The sequence below is a fragment of the Hydractinia symbiolongicarpus genome, chromosome 2 (genome assembly GCF_029227915.1).
Source record: "Hydractinia symbiolongicarpus strain clone_291-10 chromosome 2, HSymV2.1, whole genome shotgun sequence".
NCBI lineage: Eukaryota > Metazoa > Cnidaria > Hydrozoa > Anthoathecata > Hydractiniidae > Hydractinia > Hydractinia symbiolongicarpus.
In genome coordinates, this window is record NC_079876.1 from 16,521,694 (window position 1) to 16,545,489 (window position 23,796).

The 23,796-nt window shown below is 33.9% G+C and overlaps 2 protein-coding genes across 2 annotated transcripts; one reads left to right on the forward strand and one right to left on the reverse strand.

The window, feature by feature from the left end:
- The first annotated feature begins 120 nt into the window (after nt 1-120).
- LOC130629682 (E3 ubiquitin-protein ligase HECTD3-like) lies at nt 121-16,002 on the forward strand. Its single transcript, XM_057442988.1, has 20 exons — nt 121-494; nt 558-790; nt 1,682-1,904; nt 2,704-2,819; nt 4,413-4,529; nt 4,764-4,846; nt 6,854-6,953; nt 7,373-7,703; nt 8,027-8,076; nt 8,311-8,375; nt 8,969-9,078; nt 9,687-9,806; nt 10,034-10,123; nt 10,621-10,701; nt 11,118-11,237; nt 12,238-12,367; nt 12,702-12,779; nt 13,863-13,941; nt 14,138-14,209; nt 15,018-16,002. Exons 1-20 carry the CDS (start codon nt 180-182, stop codon nt 15,100-15,102), a joined length of 2,598 nt encoding a protein of 865 aa, XP_057298971.1. The 5' UTR covers nt 121-179; the 3' UTR covers nt 15,103-16,002.
- Nucleotides 16,003-17,451: 1,449 nt separating this feature from the next.
- LOC130629684 (uncharacterized) lies at nt 17,452-20,387 on the reverse strand. The gene is made up of 4 exons (XM_057442990.1): nt 19,818-20,387; nt 19,435-19,668; nt 18,770-19,043; nt 17,452-18,084 (listed from the first exon to the last, which is right to left on the reverse strand). Exons 1-4 carry the CDS (start codon nt 20,338-20,340, stop codon nt 17,916-17,918), a joined length of 1,200 nt encoding a protein of 399 aa, XP_057298973.1. The 5' UTR covers nt 20,341-20,387; the 3' UTR covers nt 17,452-17,915.
- Between the last annotated feature and the right edge of the window lie 3,409 nt (nt 20,388-23,796).

Here is a 23,796-nt window from a genome sequence, read left to right on the forward strand (position 1 = left end):
TTAATAATCCTGTGTATGTTAGTCTTTATTTACTGCAAAAAAACAAATTTCTGTCATCCATCTTTAGCACAAAATCCCTTGGTTTTAGGTTCTTTCAAAATTAATATATATGTTAACATTAGCCGTGTTATTTAATTTAGGCAACATGTAAAATTAAATTCCAAGGTTTCTGTTAGAAAATGAGTCCTAACAAAGCAAGGAAAAGGTTGGCTTGCATACGATGTGTATTGGATACTGTAAAAAGAATTAAATCAAACAAACCATTGCCACAAGAACTTTGCTTTGTCCCTGCTACGATTGAGTATGTGATATCGCCTGATCTAAACACAGTTAAATTTCCATTGCATTTTAATGTTTGGACAAGTCCTTCTAAAAAAGACGGGAAGTTAGTTGGACGGATAACTGTTAGTGAGAGTAAAGTTAAGGAATTTTCTTTGCTTGCATATGGGGAGGAGTTTTCGAACGATGCAGGAGACTGGATCCAAATTGAGAAGGTAAGCATCACCAAAGACCGTTTTTTTGTCATTTGAAATAGTATATTTCTCTATATTTCTCAGGAAAATTCAAAATCTAAAATCGATTTGCTGTTTGAAGCAGAGGATGGAAATTTCTGGATCTTGCTGCAGGCAAGAGATGCTAAACCCGATAGCCCACTCACTCTCACAGCAAAGTATGACATTGCGGAGTCGCCTACCAAATCTTCTGAATCGAAAGATGATATTTTTGGTGGTTTGCTTAGTGTGAGGCATAAGAAAGGCGATAAATCAAAAAAGAAGAAGACATGTTACAGGTCTGACATTTCCTTTGTTGTTGTTATTCTTGCATGATTCTTCTAATACTTTACCTATATAAAAATAAAATTTGCACAACCGGAAAGTGGTGCTACTACTGTGGTTACACCAAATTTATTTTGCACAAATTTTATGCTGTGCTAAAAGGGTTTACTATAGGGTGAAACCGAATTCACAATTTTTTTAAAGCAAATTAATTTATGCTTACTCCAAACTAATAAGCCAAGATAGGCGTATTTCTCTTTAAAATTTGTAGATTCTATAACGTGTTTAGACTATACACTTTTTATATAAGAAGCTATTTTTTAAAATGTTGAGCCTGAGATTTTGTAAAAAAATTAATAACATATAAACATACGAATTATTTTGTTCTATAGGTGTATGTAATGTTTTTAGGGGATTTTGCTTATATACTTCATGTTTTAAAAACTTCAACCTTTTTTTCAACTTCAACCTCAGGTGTTTTTTTCATCCAAAAATCTGACCATATATCCAAATTATCTCACTGAAATATCTAATTTTGCAACTTTTTTGGAAGAGTACAAATAACATTTGCTGCTAAAGTGCAAAAAAAAGAAAATCCAACCTCAACTGAAATAATGAAATTGTGTGTGTGTTTATTTTCAATGAATGATCCATTAGAGTATTTTTTATATTAAAAGGACATCTTTTTGAAAATTGTGCTTTTCTTTTCTTTTCAGTCACTTTACGAAAAGCAAATTTAAAGCAGCATTTCAAATGTGATAAAAAAAATATTGTTACATTTTTAAGGGTCAATAATAATTATAACAAAGTTTTTCTTTTATAAATATCACCTTTTTTTTTTTAGTTATAGGGGATTTTTACATCTTATATATTGCTAGTTTTATTTATATTGTGTATTTTTTTAGATGGCAAAATGTGGTTGAGAATAGCTATATGTTGCATATCCTCCCTACCTCACTTCCTCCAAATGCTGATGAAGCAGCTATCAGTCGATTATCCAATCCTCCACCCAACTGGTCCCTTGAGGCTGATGAAGAGCTTGTGCGATTTTTAGTCGATCACTGCAAAACATATGACCAGCAAGTGGGTGGAGCGAGTAAATATGTGGAATCAGTTACTGTATCTACGGTATTGTGTTCTTAAATCCATGGTTTTTCTGTGTGTTCGAAACTGTAAACTTTAGGAAGGGTTTCGTTATCAGATCAATGAAGGTATAATTCAAAAAAACCTTTTTCCTTTTTTTTGCAGTTTTGTTAACCCCAATGACTATTTATTTCCAATGAAGTTGTTAAAAAATAAAACGTTTGCAGGTTTGTTAAATAATGCCATGTTTATTAAATAATTCATTATGTGGTCACTGTCATTTAAGTTTCTGCAAATGTGTTTCGCAAAACAGATTTGAACAAAGAGGACATAATGTGAAGTATAAAACTTTGCAGAAACAGTGCAGCAAAGCATTTATGATATAAAAAGACTCTATCACTACACAGGCTGTGAAGCTGCAATGGCTTTTAATGCATGCATAGCACTCAGAAATAGGGTTCACTTATATATATATATAATGTTCATGCCACGGAACTCCCACAGCTCTCTGTAGAGAATGTGCAGGCTTTCCTTAAAGAGTAAATTTTGCCAGCTCAGAACCACCTAAATTATTAGAATATTCAAAGAATATTTTTTTGGCTTCAATTAACATTTTTCCTTTTTTTAATTAATTTTTTGAACATATGAAAATGAATGTATACATACCCCGCAACAGCCATTGAGGTCCAATGTGATAACCCAAACGGATGTTTTCTCAAAAAATAGAAAAAAACACTGCTTCTTGTATTTATTATGAGATCCTTTGTTTGGTCATAAACTAAACACCTAATACATGACCCTGTATGTTAATAATACACACCTACAACGAGGTCAATTTATTTAGGAACAAGATTCTGCATATAATCTTCTTGATGGTGATTCTGACACTTTCTGGGAATCTGATGGAAGCCTGGGGAGACATTATATCCGTCTACAGATAGCTACTGGTGTTATCATTCAGTAAGTTGAATATGGTAAAATTTGGCTAGGCTAGTCTATCCTATACTTGTAACTTACTTTAAATATTTTTTAGTACCTAATCTGATGTTCCAATAAATATAAAAATTCGGATCAAACTGACTGGGCAATTGTTGGATATATCAGTAATTTGAGTAAAAAATGTCAGAAATATATAAATACTCTGGTATTGAAATTATTTTTTGCCTCAAATTTTTAATATCTTAAAATGCTGGCTCTTGAGTTTTTTCTACTTTCTAAATTTTGGATTCTGGTGATCAAACATTTTCAAAAATTAAAATCTTGTGTGGATAGTGTCAATTGTAGAATCACTAATAATATAGGAGTTATGTTGTGCTGATCAAAACATTTAATGGAGATGGGTTTATTGAGAAATCATTGAATGAGAAAATAGTGTTAATAGAGGGGTTTAGCATTTTTTATCTTGTAGAATAAGCTTCTCTAGATGTTCAGAAATTATTTGTGAGTGACACTAGGTTGAGCCTTTAGTATAGGGGATCTGGACCTTAAACCCTATTTTTACCAACATAAATTTATGTTCCGGCACCATGCTTAAAAAGTGCAATTTAAGTTTTACTCTGGACTGGAGCACCCAGAAGATTTTTGATTTAAACCTGTATTTGACTTATTTCAATATAAGAATTACTTTAATGTTTTCTACGGATGTTTGTAAACATTAGCATGCTAAAACCAAAATGGTGTGGTGACTATTCAGTTTGAAATTATTTTGTAAATAAGTATGTTTGCTAGCTTCTGTTTACATTGAAAGACTTTATCGATGATATTTTAAAGTAGTAAGTATAACTAAAATATATACAGTAAAATATATGCTGGTATTTAAATTCATGCTATAGCTACAACAACGTCAGCATTTAGTAAAGGTGTAAATTACTTTTCAGAAAATGTATTCCCCAAAATTGTTGTGTCAATGAAACCACAGGTTAAGACATTTTGATGACGTCTGAACATGTTTTGTCTTACAAATTAATTATGGGGGGAAATAATAATTGTGCTCAGTCATTGCACTCAAAATTTAGGTAGCCATGATTAAACATTAAACACTATAGTTATAAATACTTTTTGTTGTATTGGTAGTTAAATGTATAGTTACCTAGCTGCATTAAAGCATCAAAATTAAACTTTGTTTATGAGCCTAAATTTGACTGAATACTTTATAAATGTTCTCTTTTCAGGTAGGTAGCAAAAAACTAGAGGTTATGTTAGAAATCAGCTTAGTGAAGATAAAGGATGCATGTTTGCTAAACTAAATAAGTCAATAGGATAGCCTTTTCAATTAAAAAAAGGTTTTTAAGGAAGAATCTTGGTATATCTTAGCTAAAAGAACAACATACAACGACTAGCCTAATATAGACATAATATAATCCACAGGTTCCCCCATGGTACGTATTCTCTTCATTGAACTTTAATTCGTTGTACATATCCCAGGCATTGCTGTTTCCTGCATTCTTATCATAATGTAGCAATCCAACTGTCATTTTGAATACGGCTAATTCTTATATAAATTATATACATTTATATTGACTGTGAGTCTATTAAAAATTATTATGGTTTCAGGAGACTGGTGATGGGTGTTGACCAATCAGATGATAACTACATGCCAAGTAGAGTGCTGGTATACGGGACAACAACGACTGGTCAGAGCAGGATGCTAAATGAAACCCGCATCGAAAGGTGACTGCTACTTTTGTTTTAAAGTTTATTATGAAAAATATTTAAATTGATTACGCTATAATAAAGAAATGAATGTGGAAACAATGTTTAAGAAAGAAAATATGAAGAAAGAAATTTAATTTTATTGATTGCAAATTGACTTATATTTGCAAACTTTAATTCAGCATTTTTTTAAACCAGGATTTGATATTTTAAATTGATTCCACACTGTATAAAAGTTATTATTTTCTATAGTACACAAACAGGTGATGTTGCTATCTTGGAAAATGCAGCAGAATATTATCCTACAGTGGAAATTCGAATAAAGGAGTGCAAAGGTGTTTATTCATTTGATTTCGAGTTTTAAAATGATTTGTCGTGCTTAATTTTAATGTTAGGTAGGAGAAACACTAAACTGGTACAAGTCAGATATCAAGCTTTCCATGGTGTGTGTCAAGAATACCATGGCTTTCCATGGTGTGTGTCAAGAATACCATGGCTTTCCATGGTGTGTGTCAAGAATACCATGGCTTTTCATGGTGTGTGTCAAGAATACCATGGCTTTCCATGGTGTGTATCAAGAGTACCATGGCTTTTCATGGTGTGTATCAAGAGTACCATGGCTTTTCATGGTGTGTGTCAAGAATACCATGGCTTTCCATGGTGTGTGTCAAGAATACCATGGCTTTCCATGGTGTGTGTCAAGAATACCATGGCTTTTCATGGTGTGTGTCAAGAATACCATGGCTTTTCATGGTGTGTATCAAGAGTACCATGGCTTTTCATGGTGTGTGTCAAGAATACCATGGCTTTCCATGGTGTGTGTCAAGAATACCATGGCTTTCCATGGTGTGTGTCAAGAATACCATGGCTTTTCATGGTGTGTGTCAAGAATACCATGGCTTTCCATGGTGTGTGTCAAGAATACCATGGCTTTCCATGGTGTGTGTCAAGAATACCATGGCTTTCCATGGTGTGTGTCAAGAATACCATGGCTTTTCATGGTGTGTATCAAGAGTACCATGGCTTTTCATGGTGTGTATCAAGAGTACCATGGCTTTTCATGGTGTGTGTCAAGAATACCATGGCTTTCCATGGTGTGTGTCAAGAATACCATGGCTTTTCATGGTGTGTGTCAAGAATACCATGGCTTTTCATGGTGTGTGTCAAGAATACCATGGCTATCCATGGTGTGTGTCAAGAATACCATGGCTTTCCATGGTGTGTGTCAAGAATACCATGGCTTTCCATGGTGTGTGTCAAGAATACCATGGCTTTCCATGGTGTGTGTCAAGAATACCATGGCTTTTCATGGTGTGTATCAAGAGTACCATGGCTTTTCATGGTGTGTATCAAGAGTACCATGGCTTTTCATGGTGTGTGTCAAGAATACCATGGCTTTCCATGGTGTGTGTCAAGAATACCATGGCTTTTCATGGTGTGTGTCAAGAATACCATGGCTTTCCATGGTGTGTGTCAAGAATACCATGGCTTTTCATGGTGTGTGTCAAGAATACCATGGCTATCCATGGTGTGTGTCAAGAATACCATGGCTTTCCATGGTGTGTGTCAAGAATACCATGGCTTTCCATGGTGTGTGTCAAGAATACCATGGCTTTTCATGGTGTGTATCAAGAGTACCATGGCTTTTCATGGTGTGTATCAAGAGTACCATGGCTTTTCATGGTGTGTATCAAGAGTACCATGGCTTTTCATGGTGTGTATCAAGAGTACCATGGCTTTTCATGGTGTGTGTCAAGAATACCATGGCTTTCCATGGTGTGTGTCAAGAATACCATGGCTTTCCATGGTGTGTGTCAAGAATACCATGGCTTTTCATGGTGTGTATGAAGAGTACCAGGGCTTTTCATGGTGTGTGTCAAGAATACCATGGCTTTTCATGGTGTGTATTAAGAGTACCAGGGCTTTTCATAGTGTGTATCAAGAGTACCATGGCTTTCCATGGTTTGTATCAAGAGTACCAGCCATATTAAGGGCATAATTTTTGCTTGCTCTAAATTAATAGAGAATGGAGAAAACATTTTTTTTTTTCAAAAAATTTGCATATGTTTTCTTGAATCTCTGGTTCAGAATTTTTGCATAATTATTATCTTGAAGTTCTCTTCGATTAGTTGGTTTGAAGGAAAAAACAAAGACAATTTTTTTTTCGTGAGATTAGATTGTTTAATGTTGCCAGAATAAGTCCAAAGTTAGCCATGTAATTAAGTGTATCATTATCCGAAAATGAATCAATTGCATGCCCTTTAAAGTGCGAGCTGAACATAAAATTCAAGTAATTGAAAAAATTTTATTTGTATTTTTAAAAACTAGTTTTTATTCTGTAGACGATGGCATTGATTGTCGAGTGCATTACATCAAAATTGCATCTTCGAAGCATAAACAAAACGGATTGAATCGAAACTCATTTGATAAGGATCTCGTCAGGTAGGTAGTTATCTCGTTTTTAGGTGAATTTCCTTAAATAAAACTGGTAGAAACACAATTTGGTTTTATTTAGTAATTCCTATATTCTTGTATATAAACTGTCACTCCAAAGTGCCAATTTTAAAAATTCTTTTGTTTTCTTTCACCATTTTTAATGGTGGCTGCTTTTGTTACGTAAAACAGAATTAAAATTAAACGGTTAGATCCCGTTGGAGATTGGGCTGGTATTTTAAAAAATGTCCCCTTGCAATCTTAAGCCTGATCTTGTATATTTTGAAAGGTATTGCAGGGTTGTGGAAACAGGTTCGCCATTCCAAAAGTATTGTGTTCGACTATTTTTGTTTGAATTTAAATATAAGAAAAAAAGTAAGTATTTGTTTATTTAATACTCTGATTCACTATTACATTTTTATCATTAGATACCCCAAACTGGAGTCTGTTGTGGATAGAGAGCTTTTATACCGTCGTGCTCAAGCTTTGACACGCTTTATGATCCTCTTCGATAGCGTCATATTATACTTACTACCCACCTGGGGATACACAGCCGGTACGTACTCATGTCTTGAGGCGATGCGCCAATTCTTTCCACTCTCTCGTCGAAGACAAGGACTTATTTTGAATTGCTTACGAGAGTCGGTGGGAGCTACGTCGCCCAACATGCCGAAGATATATATCAATCGTCATATTGCCGCAGAACATTTGGTCGATCCATTGGGGGACCCTGATGCAAAAAATTCCATTTTTAATCAGGTGAGTGATCGAAGTTACACTGTCATCTTTTCTGTGCCACCACAGCGGATATAACGGTACCTTTGATTTAAAGTTTAAGATTATGTCCATGCATAAATCTGGGTTACTTTAAAACATATATATATTTCCCAACCAACCTGTGTTAAATAGAGGTGCAGAGCTCTTTTTGTGTTTGTCATAAGGTATGTGCGTACCTGATGAGATAGGAAGCTCTCCAGTCATCGAGTTTTATGTTTTTCGTTTTTAATTACTTATCTTATACGTTAATTGTTTTATACTGCTCCATTTCCGGACTATACAAAACTAAATTTCCTTTTTTATAGTTGTATGAAGCACTACGGCCTGAGAAATGTGATGTAAAACTTGACTACAGGTGGATTTCTTTTCTACATGTTTTCGTTGTTGTTGTTGTTGTTGTTTGTTGTTGATGTTGTTGTTGTTTTCTTTTGTTGTTGTTGTTGTTGTTGTTTTTGTTATTGTTGTTGTTGCTGTTGTTTGTTGTTGTTGTTGTGGATGTCGTGGCTGGTGTTGTTGTTGTTGTTTTTATTGTCAATATTTGTATTATTTATTTGCTTTTAACCTAATTTGTTAAACTTTCATTGTTTAGATGGTCATTAAAATATGATCAGTGGTGGGAATGTAAATTCATTGGCGAGGGTATTATTGATCAAGGTATGTTGCGATTGTGTTTCACATGTCATCGAGCTCCATCGTCTCACAGGCCTCACGACGAAACATTTCTAAGTTGATTTGTAGTCACAAAAAACCAACTTTTTGAGGCGTGTAGTAAGGTCGTCTTAACTTCATACTCGACTTTGTGTTCGTAACTGTTAAGCGTTTTGTGTGTAGCAATATTTGCAAAGTTTTTTATTTTTTCACAAGGCAGCAATTTTTCAAGTTTATCCTGACAAGTAGTTATGTAGGTTCAGACAATTTGGATTTAGGTTATTTGGTTAGCTTCCAACTCTCAAAGTATGCCCTTGTTTGCCGGACGTGGATCGTTCTGTAAAGCAAACGTGTTATAAAGTGCGACTAGCGCAATATAAACGTTGTTTACCTAGTCTACGCATCTGAAAAAGTAGCACTTCCTCAGCCTACCGGCTGCGGAGAATTTTGCCAACTTTGTAAAATGGCCGAAAAGTACAATTGTCTCAATGTTTATGTGACGATGGCCTTCTAAAATCTGCAAGTAGTATCTTGGATTTAATCTTCTCGCTTAACTTTAACGTAAAGTAATCGTTAATTTATTAAGCCTTTTTTAATAGGGGGAGGATTCAGAGACAGTATTGCAGACCTTGCTGAAGAGTTGTGTCCTTCCTCACAAGATAGCTTGCAACCTTTGCCACTCCCATTCTTCGTCAGAAGTCCAAATCAGGTAATAAAAAGGGTTGTTATTGGTGTGTTGTTTGTACTTGAATTCAGTATTTTCGTCGAGACACAATTAGAGTGTCATCAGATTTTGTGGCAGTTACTTTTCCTATTTTTTTGCAAAGAACCATGCTATTTAATCTTGGAATTCATGTATTTTGTTTCTTACTTTTTAACCTTATTCGGTCCACCCCTCTTGCCGGCTTTTTTGATAACTTTCATTTGCTATACTCAATGTTATTGATACTACTCAGTTTTTATATCGATCTTTTAGGCACCTTTATGCCGAGTATTTAGGTAACATACCTCTCTTTAGATATTAGCTATTACTTGAAACTACCCCTAAAAATCTCAATAAATTCCTAAAATGTAGATCGTTAATCGCTAAAGTTTTTTTCTCGCATTGTGTTCCCTAAGAATTTTCCTGACGTGAGACAAAATGTATACACACTAGTTGGTTCTACATGGAAAATCCTGGAGAACAGCAAAAGTTTATGCCCGCAAAATGCAAAAAATTTGAGTTAAAGCTGAACGGGAAAAGATTCTTTCGCGAAAATTGTATTTCCTTATTATAGTTTTCACATATATGTTATAGTTATTTATTGTCTTCTTCAGACGGCAACATCGAATGTGTATCGCGATTGTTACGTACCAAACGCAAAATGCAAGCTGTTTGCTAAATATGAATGGATTGGTCAACTTATGGGAGCGTGCTTAAGAGGGAAAGAAAACCTTGTATGTAGTTTTGGAAATTGTGTCTTGTTTCTTAAAAACATTTATCTCTAGTTATCCTTTTGTTGGCATAAATTTAGTTTCGCTCGCAACGAAATCTTATGAAGAGATCACAAAAGATGATACAGCTTAATTTTTCCTAGTAGCTTTCGTTGTTATGTACTGTATATCAGACGTAATCGCCATGATCATATTATAACATGATATTTTTGTCGCTTGTTAATGTGTAGGTCATTTCGCTTCCTCCCTTCATATGGAAAATATTAAATCACGAGCCAGTATCTTTTGACAAAGATTATTTCACAGTAGACGCTGCTGAGGTTAGTGTGTGTTTTTATGTAACTCTGTGTGTGGGTTTTTTTTTTGCTAGTCATAAAATCTGTGTACCATGTAACTGTAGTTGTTAAGTTAACTCTCTCTAATTTGAATTTCAAGGGGGAATAAATTTTTGTTTGCATTAGAGATAGATTCGAATGACATTGCTTAAGATATTCTCAAGGTTACTTTGACTTTGTTCGAACTATAGAGATATTCTAATTATTGAGATTCAAGTTACAGGGATTTAAATTTCGGAGATTCAAATTACAGAGATTCGAATTACGGGGATTCAAATTACGGAGATTCAACATACGGAGATTTGAATCAGAGAGAGTTAACTGTAAACAGACTTAATTTTTGATAATAAACATCGCGAAATAAATTGCTAGTCAAGATAGAACTGATAGCAAGGCTCAAAATTTTGTCGGAAAAATAAAATTTGCTGTCGTTTTTTTTTAATCGTTGCAGTTTCTATAGGAATTACTATTTTCTGTTGCAGGTGCAATTTCACGAAATGATGGAGAAGATAAATGAAGAAAAATTTAAGGAGATGTACGAAGGTGTTTTGGTGTACACAACAGTGAGATGTTCTTTTGAATTTGGTCTAGTGTCTTGTTTTTCTTAGAGATTAACTGAAGTTAAATTCAGGTGAAGTGAATTTTACATCACAGTTAAAAGTGCAACTGTGTACATGGTGTTTCACTTCGGGTTTTCTTTTGTGTTCATGATTTCTAAACTCTGATTGAAAACCGCATTTCGACCCGAGGTAGAGTTTTACATGAAAACCTTGCACCAATTTGAAATTTTACTTCTGTTAAAATGATCGTAATGAAATGCCACACGAACTTCGTCCGAAGTGATAAAAACTAATGTTCTATGGAGCACAGCGTTGGCTGTAGTGATTCAAATCAGTTTGAGTTCGCTGCGATTAGTCTTTTTTGTTGTGTGTTTTATTGACTATTAAAGTTCTTGCTCTTAAAAAACATGTTTTTATAGGTTTTATCTAACGGCACCGAAGTTTGTGTAAAAGATAATGCCGGCTATGTTAAGTATGAGGACCGCTCAGATTTTTTAAGACTTGTCAGAGAAAATCGCATGGTTGAATTTCAAGAACAGGTAACTTCAGCATCTTTTCTAGTGCATTGAATATTTTTAAATGTTTGGATTATTTTTATTGTGTGCTAATTATCTCAAAATCACGTAATGGTGTCTTCTTAGCCATAGGTATGTTGAATTTCGAAAATGTCGGAAAATGTTTTGTCAAACAAAATTAATTGGCATTGAGAAAAAAATTTATCACAGCCGCCCATGCCTGAAAGTTATTTTTTTTTTATTTATTTTTCTTTTTTAGTCACTTCTATGTGGATAGTAATAACTTTCCGAAAATTTTCCTTTACTTTGGGCCGGCATATTTTTGTTCGAAAGGATGCACGCTTTTTTTAAACGTGACCGAGATTTTACACTGATTTGTTTATAGCATTTTGTCTTTTTGATTAAGCTTATGGCTTGTTCAAAGCTCAATTCTTCCTAAAAGTTTTGTACTCTTATAGTGCAAGTGCTCCTTGAAATATACAAAGCTTGCACTAGTCTTTACTGAGCCTGTCGTTTATTTCTTAAGAAGTATGTCTTTTACGTTCTTAAAGAGCTGGAAAATGAATCTGTAAGAACTGGAATTTTTTTTTTTGCTTAAACTAAATCAAAATCAGAAAACTTTGTTGCATATTTTTGTGTCGCCGTAGCTTAGTAATTATAACTACCGTACTTTGTGCGGGAGATCCCCTTGGCGACGATTCAATATGGGCAAGTGAATGTTATCATAACCTCGGGTTGACCCAAGCAATGTAAGGGAAATTTGGGGAGATGACACACTGTCTGGGTGCCGTTGTATGTTGCAGGGAGCTGTCTTGCAGCGCACGGGCCCTAATTGGGTATGCGTATCTCAAAATGAGCATTGGATGCTCTAGGACTTTCCATCTAAGCCATGGCCCCTCCTGGAAATAATAGACAGGGTACAAGCCATGTAAAATATGCACATCTATCCCTATCTTGCATTATTGGTGTAAACACGTGTCATGTGTAAACCAACTTTTCCAACTTTCATGTGAAACTCTTCTAGATTGTTGCTATACGCAATGGTTTGGAAAAAGTTGTACCCAAGGCTGTTTTGACTTTGCTGACATGGCAAGAGTTGGAGAGAAGAATTTGTGGTGATCCTGAGATTTCTGTGGAAGCATTAAAAAAGTCAGGTGGGATAAATTTGCTGTTATTATTGTGTTCCTTAAGTGCAAGCGTATAAATTTTCGCGCAAAACCTTTTGGAGCGTTATTTATGATGACACAAAGAGCTGCCTTTCTTGAAACAAATTATTTCGTCAATATCAACATCTTTTACCTGACAACACACACGAAAAGATTTTAAAACAGTGTGTAATGTGGTATCTTCACTGAATCTGAGTGTCTACTAAATTATATCGATTTTCATTTTCGAAGCGGCTTATTTTGGATGTACGGTATATACTTGTTATATATATGTATATGTAATTTTTTTTTACTAATATTTTATTTTTTTTGGCACTTTTAGCTCATTACGACGATTTTGAAGATGAATCTGACCCCACTATTAAGTATATGTGGCAAGCTTTAGAAAACTTTACCAACGGTAAGAAAATAAAATTACAATTACAAAAGAAAAGTACTTGTTTAATTTAGGCTATCTTGCCTAAATTTCATGTTTTCCTAACATAATTATTATGTTCCAAATTTTGACTTTTCCTCAGTTTCAATTCCAAACTGATTTTCGCCATAAAATTTGTTTCTAGATTTCTAAAAACTAACTTCACACTTTTTTGTGAATAGGTGCCTAAAAGTTTTTGATTTGCTGACATAAGCAATTTTTTACATTCTTTTTCAGTGATACTTATAGGTAACTCTCAACGTACACTATGTCAGGAATGTCAGGAATTTTGCAAAAATAAGCAAAATGTCAGAAAAATTTGGTCATTTTATGAAATGTCCAGAAATTTGACAGGAATTTTAAACCTCCCCCTCTTTCCGCTTTTTATTTTAATGTTTTTTAATGTCAGTTTTTATCTTCAGCTTGTATATGTTTTATCCTTTGTTTCCTTTTTTTCCTTTGTACATTGCATTTCTTCTTCCTTAAACAGCCAGCGATAACTATAGGAAAAATAAGGAGAGAAAATTTGAAAATGCTATGATTTTTAGATAAAAAAAAATCAGGAAAATGTCAGGTAAATCGAGGTCAACTTTTGACTTCTGGAATTGAAAACTCATTATAGTATATTTATTTATTTTGTCTGGCTAGGCTGAAAACACTGACCCGCAAACCCGTACACCTGTACCAGCACTTTTGCTATTAAAACGAAATGTCTAAATGCGGGTTTCCCCTTAGACTAATGCGGTCGAATCGATCAACGAAGTTTATGCGATGTTTTATTTTTAGTAACACCAATGCGATCGACGTCGATCGATTCGACCACATTTGTTTGAGTGGAAACCCGTCGTTAGAATAACCCTTTTTTTCTATTCAATTTTTTGTTGTTTAGTTAATTAAATCAGCCGGTACGGTTTAAATACAACCTCCTACAGTTTACTTAAACATTTCCTTATTTTATTATAAACAAACCTTTTATGAAATTTTAAACAGCCAAAGTGTATCATGTTAAAAATCAGTTTCAGTTTTCTCAGCCTCGTCATAACTTTGTGTTTACTATTTTTGTTACAGAAGACAGAAGTCGGTTTCTAAGATTCGTCACTGGTCGACGACGTTTGCCAACGCCGCTTTATATATCGAAAAGCAAATCGTAAGTGACGCTGTTTTTTTTTTGTCCTCTCTTCTTTGTTGAAAAATTCTTCAGCAGAGTTAATGCGGTCACTATTGTCTTTAAAAATTATATTCTCTTGGTGATATGATGCAACCAAAGCCTCTTTCCAGTCTTTCGTCGCACCTTTTTTTTTACTATTGTATAATTGTTCTACGCATGCGTGACTTCATTTTAGATCCACGCATGTAAACGCCCTGCCTGAATCAGCGACATGTTCACACACGCTCTTCCTTCCTTCGTACACCAGGTAAGTAAGGTTCCAACTTTGTTCTCTAGCTTGTTTAAACTCGTGTAAAAAAAACAAGCTATTCTAATTGAGGCAGCTTTCGAGCAAACTCCAAAAAACTAAACCCATGAAAGTCGTGGACTTTGCTACTGAGAAATACATGTTGTGAGCAATAACACACAGAAATCTAGAGAGAAGGAGAGAAAGAAAAACTGAGCTTCAGAAACAAACTAAATGGAATTTTAGCCCAATTGGAGCCGACTTCAATAGGGTTAAAAAATGTACAAATTGGAATGGTCTCTAAGAATTTTGCTGCTATGCCTACACATAATTTGACAAAAGGGGCATGAGAAAACATGTGCTTTACCAAATCTTGTTACTTCTAATTTAGTCAATTATTTTTTTTTACTAGCTAGGCGTTTGTTATAAGCAGACTAAACTTTCTAATGATAAAAAAAGTTCTACTTTTGTCACTTTTAAGCGGGCTCAGACAATTAGCGAAAACCCGAAAAAAGCCGTTTTCCGTGTCGTGCGGACAGGAAAACTCGAAAAATCCGATATAAACAAAAAATATATTAGAACTGAGTATCCATATACGTAGTTTCACACTTATGGACCAGAATTAAAATTTTCTGGAATCGTTCTAGCGTTCACCAATGAAAGCCGTGTTATATGCGTTCTGATATAACTTATAACCTTACTAGTAGCTACTATATCAATAATGATTCATCAGGACGATATTACTACAGATATTTTTCGTTTTTATTTCCACAGTTTAGAATATGTAGAATTATTTTGTTAGAATAACAATTTTTTTCTTCTTGTCTAGTGCTACACAAGCTGAAGAGAAACTACGATATGCAGCTTATTACTGCGTCTCTATTGATACTGATATGAGTCCTTGGGAGGATTAGAAGTGAAGCAGTACATCCTGAAGAAACATTAGACCAACTCCTTGCTAAATTTATATCTCACACGTTTTCTGCTGTATATTCGATTTTCTTTCTTCAGTTGTCGGTGTAAAGACGAGTATAATGTTCTTTTTATCGGTGTGTGTCGGCAAATTTTCGTGTTACTGACAATAGAAAGGGCGCAGAACCTTGGACAAATGCCTCATTTTCTATTATGTTAGTGGAAAACCGTAGTACGTTAGGGAGGTGTACCTTTTAAAATTTCTAAACGGTTGTAGAAAAGTCAGCAAAGAATAACTAAATGTACTGATATACTTCCCAGGTAAACAGCGTTCTTAAACCAAAATTTGGAATAAAGAATATTTGGTAACAGTCCCGGAAAAGTTAAACAAGTATTAAGTGAATCTCTGTAGGTAAGCCTTTTCAGCAACCTGACCAGTTTCAAAATTTATTTCGTAGGTGCTTCTTTTTCTCGTTTTACTTTTAAATGATACCTACACAATTGTCAGTGACTGTGTTCTTTTTTTTGCCGCCACACAATAGCGTAAATTTCATTGGTTGACAAATAAAAAAAAAATAAAAACGCCGTGAAGATAAAATAGCTATTAATTGATTTCTTTAAAGCTGTGCATAAAGAAAGAATGTTTGACCTCAGAATAAAAAGGATTTATTTTGCTTGGTTATTAACAGGTATTTTCTTTTTTACGGTTTTGTCAGTTTACATTATCGGTGAAAAATCCGTCGGTTAAAAAAGACAAATTTTGTGCTAGCCGACAAATATTTTCGCCGACGAAATCAACGAAATTTAATATAGAATAATTTTTTTATATTCATGTGGTTACGGTTTAAAAAAAATGAGAGTAACTTTATTCATAATTCAAATGTAAATAACAACAAACCCAACCTATGTCTTTATTTCTCGTGTATGTTAACGCATTTTACTCCAATTTATTCTAACTAGTCGTTAGCCCGTGGAACATCCACGGGTTCGCCCGTCCTTTTTATACCGCATTGCGTGCTTCTCGATATTGCGCGGCTAAGCTACCATTTTGTGTGACAGACAGACGTATACGGGTATTATAATATAGATTATGTGCATAAATAAAAGACTAAAAAATACAGTACAAATGTTTGCAGCTCTGGAAATCGGAACAATACACCTTTCCCGAATTTCATAAATTATAATAATTATGACGTCATCCAAAATTTTATAATGGTTCTGTGCCTTTCAGATAAGGATATTTAGATAGAATATTAGATTATCATGACAAAAATGGAGTTTTCTGGTTTATATAGATTTGAAAAAAATAATTATTTTGATAACGAGGCTACTCTTGGAAAGATCGGCAATATAAAGGTTTCACCGCAACTTTCAACTCGGCATTGAGGAACTTAACGAGCAGAAATATTTACGAAATTAGATAATTTGTTCTACCTTTTGCTAAGAAACTTATCATTTTTAGTATCGACCTCTTTAATTAAGTTTGGCATAATTAGGAAATTCGGGAAAGGTCTATTAAGGTGGGGAGACCTACGCTGGATGGCAACGCTCTGCATGATTAGTTACTTCTATTGTTCTTTGCTTACGTGATCATTATCGAGAAATCCTATCTTCTCTAATGTTTGCAAAAGAATGGTCTCACCCGAACAAAGATAATTAATCCGCACTATATAAGAGGGTGAGATGTGGTCACGCCGGCTTTGTGCTCATTGGTTGATTTCAGTTCAGGGTTTGCACTGTGTTTATTGGGGGTATACATTTAGGGATTTGCTCTGTCACATTTTGACGTCTTTTTTATGAGAAAAACAAACCTTTTCCCATTGAACATAATTTTGATAAGTTAAATAATTTTGAATTAGGGGTAGTAGTTGACATAAAAGAGGCCTTTCGAATGCGAGAAACAATATTCTTTCAGACTTAACAAGACTGCTCAAACCCGCAGCTAGTGTGCTAGCACTTTATTCAAAAATTAAGACAAAATCATTTTTACTTAGATACCAATCCATGAAGATGTAAACACAGTTTCCAAATTACTCGCTTGAAATTTTTAATACACTTTGTTATTATTATTATTATTATTGGATTCGCGATCCAACCCGTTCTGGCCTTTTTGACCTTGAGAGCCGAATAAGCGTTGGTTGCTTTGACATCAGGCAAATTGCATATTTCGGTTCCGTATATCCTATATAGTCGTAATATTTGGCGAAAATGACAAATACGTGCTAAAAACTCCAGGTGGATAGAAGATTTTGTGTTTCAGTTAAACCCTCCGATTAATTCCAAAACTTTATGTGCGATTTTACGCATTTATTTTTCAAACAAGTGTAGAAAGAGTAAAACAGAAGTTCGAGTTTCACAAACGTCTATATTTTCTATGACAAATCTCGTACAAAAATATCTGTTACAAAAATCGTAAAAATGATCGTGAGATGGTATATACAGTTATCAAAAGCTAAATACACAACACTCTTGTGTTATAGCTAAATACACAACACTTGTGTCATACGTAGTTACGTTTTAAGAGAATAAACTATTAAAAAATGGTTAATACATCAACCTGTTTTTATGACTCTAATGTTGCAACGTATTATTTTGTTTGTTTGTTTGTTTGTTTGTTTATTCAACAATCGTTTTATAAAACCTAAACTTAAATCTTATATAGACACACCATAACATAAAACATTCAAAAGCAAGTTTCTAGATAAAGACTTCTAAAGCCTCAGCATAATTCTTACACATATAAAATATGCCATCTTAAAATGTTCACAAAAAATGTTCTCTCATATTGGACCAGTTTATAAGTGCACAATGTCGCTTAAAACTCGTTTTCTTCTTCTTTGCTGTTGTATGGTGGAGCTTTTGCATGAAGCAGTCCCGGTGTTCTTTGCGCTTTCAGTTCATGTAACACCTCACTGAACAACGGTATGTTCTTCCGGTAGATGTACTCCAAGTACTCGCACTCACGAAGTGTCAGGCCAGCCGAACTAAAAGAATGAAAAATATTAACGAACGGCCACAAAGTCTTGTTTGTATCTGATGCATGTTTTTATGGCTTTTGGCATGATTTTGATCAAACTTATTCCAAGGGATTTTTTTATGCCCGTTACAAGCAGGCTAAGACTCTCAGCAACTGAGTTCCTTATAAAAAAACGGTTATCCGAGAACACGGTCTTAAAAATTAAAAAGCAAAAAGGCGTTGTAAACGAGACTGCATGGTTTAAAGCATATTAAAGCAGCTGTGTTTACATTTTTAACTTTGTCTCCAGTGCTTCTTAGGCTTTTTCATGTCATGGACCGAAAAATTCCTGGGAATGAAGTTATCTATCTTCAGCACTTAATGTTCATCAAAAATGTTTATATTTGTCAAGCTTGCCCTATTGGTTTGTAAATATCTTAGCTTCAGACATCTTTACGATAATAAATTGCAATTGTCAAAAAAGTGTAATCTTTCATCTATTTTGCACACACAGGACAGAAATATAGTTTTATAAAATATAATAAATATCATATGAAAAATCGCAAATTTTTCTGATTGAAATAATAATTACAGACACTGGAAACATAATCGTATATTATTGATAGCTGTTTACTTTTCAAGTTTTGCGTTGTTTATATCTAACGCACTTCATACTTCATCAACAGCATGCTGATAACAAAAAGCTATCTAACCTGTGTGTCGGTACTTTGTTCTTAATTGACGCCATCGTCATAACGTAATCAATGAACAACATAATCAGTCCAACCACGGACACAATAATGCCAATAACCATGGCCCACCATACTACAATTAAAACGTATTGATACAAGATGTGTTGACTGAGCTCGCAAACAAGGAGGTGCCTATTGGTTAATTGGTCTTTAACATCTTTGGCAAGCTCAGCTACTTCGCAGAAAGCAAATGATGGGAGAAGAACATCTCCAGGTTTTGGTGAATGTCGAGCACCTAGAAAAAAGAAGAAATGATTTTTTTCTTTGTAATTTTCAAATTTTAAATAATATTTATCTAAAAATTTGTAATCATCAAAACCTCTATAAAAGGGTTAGGGTTAAGTGACACATAAAAATAATTGTTTTGTTCATTCCAGTCGTTTTTAAAATGATTTTTACCGATGCATACAGTTTGCAGTGGAATACGTGTTTGCCGTCCTGTGCTTGTTGTTTTTTGTAAAAAAGAAGATCATAAAAAGCAGCTTATTTAAGGTATTTTAGCTACCATCCTTGTCCCCAGGGTCCTTTGGTCCTGAACTGTTATTGCCCTAGAAACGAGCTTGGTATTTTAACTTGTAGCTAACTGCGGTTAGATTGACCATTAAAAATATTTATTATTTTCTTACCCATATAGTCATAAGCAATTGAATTGTCCAGTTTTGCCCATTTGGCATACTGTGTTCCGTATGATTGAAAATTTCCATGAAGAACGTTGTCTGTGAAAACGAAAGCGAGGATGTTGACAATCACATACAACAATTTTGTGGCGATGGAACCAAATATTCGGTAGTTTAACTTTGTCTTTGGGTTTAAGTCATAACTGAAGAAAGTTGCCACAATATTTTTAGCGTCGCCATTTCCTAAAATCACAAGTGAGCAAAATTCTTATCAACAACAATAAGGCAACGAAAAAGCGATGCTATATCGGCAACATTTTTGGCGGTAGAATGAAAAAATGTCATGAATTTCCCCCTTGTATTACAGCGCATATGTTAGAGTCTGAGTATACCTTTTACAGTTTTCTTCAGTGACTCTTTATCTGTGTTGACATACTTGAAAAACGAGTATGGTGCGTAATACAGAGCGCCCATCATCACCAAGAAAAAGGTGAAGTATTGATACTGCAGGAAGAATGTTTTGGTCATCGGTGTACAGGTTGCATCACGGCTAGTCACCTTCTTCTTTTCATATTGTTTTGTAGTGTAAACTGAGCATAATTCTCCGTTTGGTCGTATACCATCGTGCGATATGTCACGTGGTAACCCATAGTAACCAAATTCATCCTCATGGTAACGGATATTCTCATAGACATAAAAACCGTTGATCCAGCATGAACTTCCCATGAACCCTCCGTCCAAACCAAAAGGGTTAATGCATTTTAACGAATCATTGTACCAATCCATACCGGTAAAGAAGGCTGCCACGAACATCAATTTAAGTAAAAATATTCGGGAGAATTGATCGGAATATGAATCTTGTCTCGGTTTTATTTTCACCGAGAGAATACCCTTCACATCGTCTACAATACCCATGTTGTTGTTGGTGCTTTTCACTTGTTATTTACCACTTTGAATTTAATCTACACAGGATAGAGAGATTTTATTACATACAAAACAAAGTTATTAATAAAGTTTCGTCAGGAAATCTAGGTTTTAGGGCTAAAAATATTTTAGTTAAAACATCCCTCTTTTGTTTAAGCTTATAATTAAAAATATGTGATACAAGTTTATATTTTTACAAGAATACTAAACTTTTAGGCTAATCATTATTTCTATTTCTTTATATTGTTTTAATATTGTTTTAAGCAATAGATTAATTATTTTTAATTTAGATTCCAGCTTGGTATTCTTATAAACCTTTTTTTGATAAAACGGGTTTAGTCAAGATATTTAACATTACTTAGGCGTGCTTATATTTACGTGTACTAATTTCTGCAAACTTTGCGATAAATTGGGGAAAATTTATACCCTAAAAACTACCTGATATTTATAGTCTGTAAAAATAAAGTTCATCTTTCTGTTTTCTAGCTGTTATGGATAATTAACTTTCAAAAACGCTTCAAAAATCGTGTCTACCTACCTATACTGGCAGATTTTCTAACATATATTATAAAAACTATATCTACATGTGTGAATCGCGAAAATTGCCGTAGCCGCAAAATTTGTCCCACAAAAATAAAAAATTCGCGAAACTTAGCACGTTCTTCTTCTTTTGTTTTTATATAAATATATTTCGTTGTTTTTGTTTATGTTAAATCTGTTTATTTATCTTGCAGACGTCACGCTTAGGAAGTATTTTGTGTTATTGAAAGGAAAAAGTATTGTCAGAAGTATGACAAATTCTCATCTTACGTGAAGAAGAATTGATAGTAAAATGTCTTTCTAAACACACAATTTAGGATAATATACCTAAATATACATACCCCATTCTGCTATTTTTTATTTTTATTTTGCTGACTTCCTCTGTCCAGTTTTTTCTATGTGTTGTTAGAACTACAAATGTCTAACAAGACTTCACTTGTGGGCATTGTTTTAAAGACGTCATTTAAACGACGATATCAATTTCCAAGGTTTCCCTGGCAACTTCCACATAATTGTGAAAAAAATCATCACTTTAATTTTAACCCTTAAAGGACGTGTCCCAGAAATATCCGGGGAAAACGCCCCTATCATAAGTTATGAAGAACAACTTTTTATGAAAAGTACCCAACTTGTTTTGTAAAGAGCATCAATTATACTATCCAGCGGTACCGTCTATTTCTTAGGCACCAATTGCGGCTCATGTTTTGATAAACGGACTGTATCAACTGAAAAAATGGCTTTTAAGGGTTGAAAGCTTGGTTGTTTTTTCGTGTAAGCAACTATATACACACTTAAAAAGGTAGCTACACATTAAATACAAGTGAAATTAAGAAGACCAGATATACACCTTTCTTTTAGAATTTGTAAGTACCGCAAGACTTAAATTTCAATTGTAAGAAAAGAAATAGGAATCATTATAAGGCTCATGCCATAAAGTGTTTTATATTTTATTTAACGCCATGACAATATACCACCTCCCACATGTGTGTGTTGTCAAGTTCCTATTACAGAAAAAACATACAAAAACATTTAAATTAGAAAAGGGTCTAGACAAAAAAAAATCTATTTTGTAAAACAAAAGTCTGTATGCTTGAATCAAAAAAATAGCTCTGCTGCTGTACTAAGTTATTATATATATTTCAACTGCACAAAACAAATCCATATAGCTTCGTCTTCTTTTCTAAGCAAAGTTTATTTTGAAAGATTTTGCTTAACTGCTTAAATAAAAATAGTGAAATGTAATACAATATAATATAGTATAAAATAATTTTTTTCGGTTTTAGTATAGAAATACGAATTATAGATTGCAGTTTGCGTTTAATCTTGAAAGGAGAGATGTAAAACTAAAAAAAGCATAATGTTACGCTGTTCTGCGCTCTTGTATATGAGTTGATAATTAAAATGTCTTGATTCTATTTAAAAAAAACAAATGAAAAAAATATTTAAATACCAAATCATAATATATGCTGACGTGTTAAATTTTGGGATTATGGACTGAACACAACTACTTCTGTTACTACTCAAATTTTCCATGTTATGTAAGCCTGCAGCTAGCTAACTGTTTTACTGCAGTTGAATATCGCGTCAATCTGTTATCAGATTTAGAAGCTATAGTGTTAAAATTCTAATTGATTAAATTATTAAATTAACATAAAACTTCCCTCGTCCATAATTTTGACGATACCAATCATTTTTCTCAAAGACTCGTCTCTTTTTTCTTAAAATTGATGACGTCATCAGGAACCCCAAAAATATAAATTGGAACAAGAATTACATCTAATAACGAACAAGACAAATAAATGAATATAAAAATGAATATATAAAATTTTATAACAAAATAATTAGTAAATATCCAGAAAGTTATACAAACTTTCACAAACTTCAAGGCGCACTTTTCTCTTTCTCAATCGTCAATGGTGTGAAAGAATTTATTTCGTAAAGTGTCCTTGCTTAAAATGTCAACAAATGAAGTGACATTTCCTTTGTCTGTTTCGCATACAAAAGAGACGATTTGCGTCGATTTGTTGTTTTAGCACGAAATTTGCAACACTGGTTTCTATACGCGCTTATTAAATGCGACATGCATGACGTGCGACATGCATGACGTGCGGCATGCATGACGTGCGACATGCATGACGTGCGACATGCATGACGTGCGACATGAAAAAAAGAAGTAAGAAAACTTCTAAGTGTATATAATTTATCTATACTATAATGCCCATATACGTCTGTCCGTCTGTCTATCAGTCTGTCACGCAAAATGGTAGCTTAGCTGCGACAGGCGAACCCGTGGATTTTTCCACGGGCTAACGACTACTATTATAAATATGCAAAAATATATCTGTTTGTAAATAAATGTATGTGTTTGCTTTCATTGAGTCGCTTAATTCAAATAAAAATGAAACAGAATGAAAGAAATACGAACGAAGAGAATAACAGGTATCGTTTCTACCCTGCCTCTGTAAAACATGCTTTACCTGACCTTAAAATTTATCTATTCTTATTAAATAGCCAGACATAAGATAGACAGGATACCTGTCTATCTTTTCTGCTCTCGTGCTTCGATGCCTGTCCTGCTTTTGTAACCCTGTTTTTTTTAGCGCGCTATCGCAAAAAAGAGAGACAGGAATAACCTACCGTAGGAATGCAACTGCTACTTTCTGATTGGCTAATTTTTGCAGGGCAGTTGCGCAACAATTTTGTTGATCCGTGGCTGTATCAACTAAACTAATGAAGAAAGCCACACCCTTTTAAATATATTATAGTGAGACTGATGATTAAAATTATGGATTTAATTTATTTCATTCACTATTTAGGTTTTGAAAGTCATCTGAAACATTTTAGTTCAACTTTATTTTTCGATTAAACCTAAACAAGCTGTAGTTAAAAAAATTAAAATGTAGTTGA

Excerpts from the sequence above, each read along its gene's own strand:
- LOC130629682 (XM_057442988.1), top strand. The coding sequence starts at position 180 with ATGAGTCCTAACAAAGCAAGGAAAAGGTTGGCTTGCATACGATGTGTA. Across the intron at positions 791-1,681 it reads AAGAAGAAGACATGTTACAG|ATGGCAAAATGTGGTTGAGA; the intron begins GTCTGACATTTC and ends GTATTTTTTTAG. Across the intron at positions 4,847-6,853 it reads TCGAATAAAGGAGTGCAAAG|ACGATGGCATTGATTGTCGA; the intron begins GTGTTTATTCAT and ends TTTATTCTGTAG.
- LOC130629684 (XM_057442990.1), bottom strand. The coding sequence starts at position 20,340 with ATGGGTATTGTAGACGATGTGAAGGGTATTCTCTCGGTGAAAATAAAA. Across the intron at positions 19,044-19,434 it reads AATTGCTTATGACTATATGG|GTGCTCGACATTCACCAAAA; the intron begins GTAAGAAAATAA and ends TCTTTTTTCTAG. Across the intron at positions 18,085-18,769 it reads AACAAAGTACCGACACACAG|TTCGGCTGGCCTGACACTTC; the intron begins GTTAGATAGCTT and ends TCATTCTTTTAG.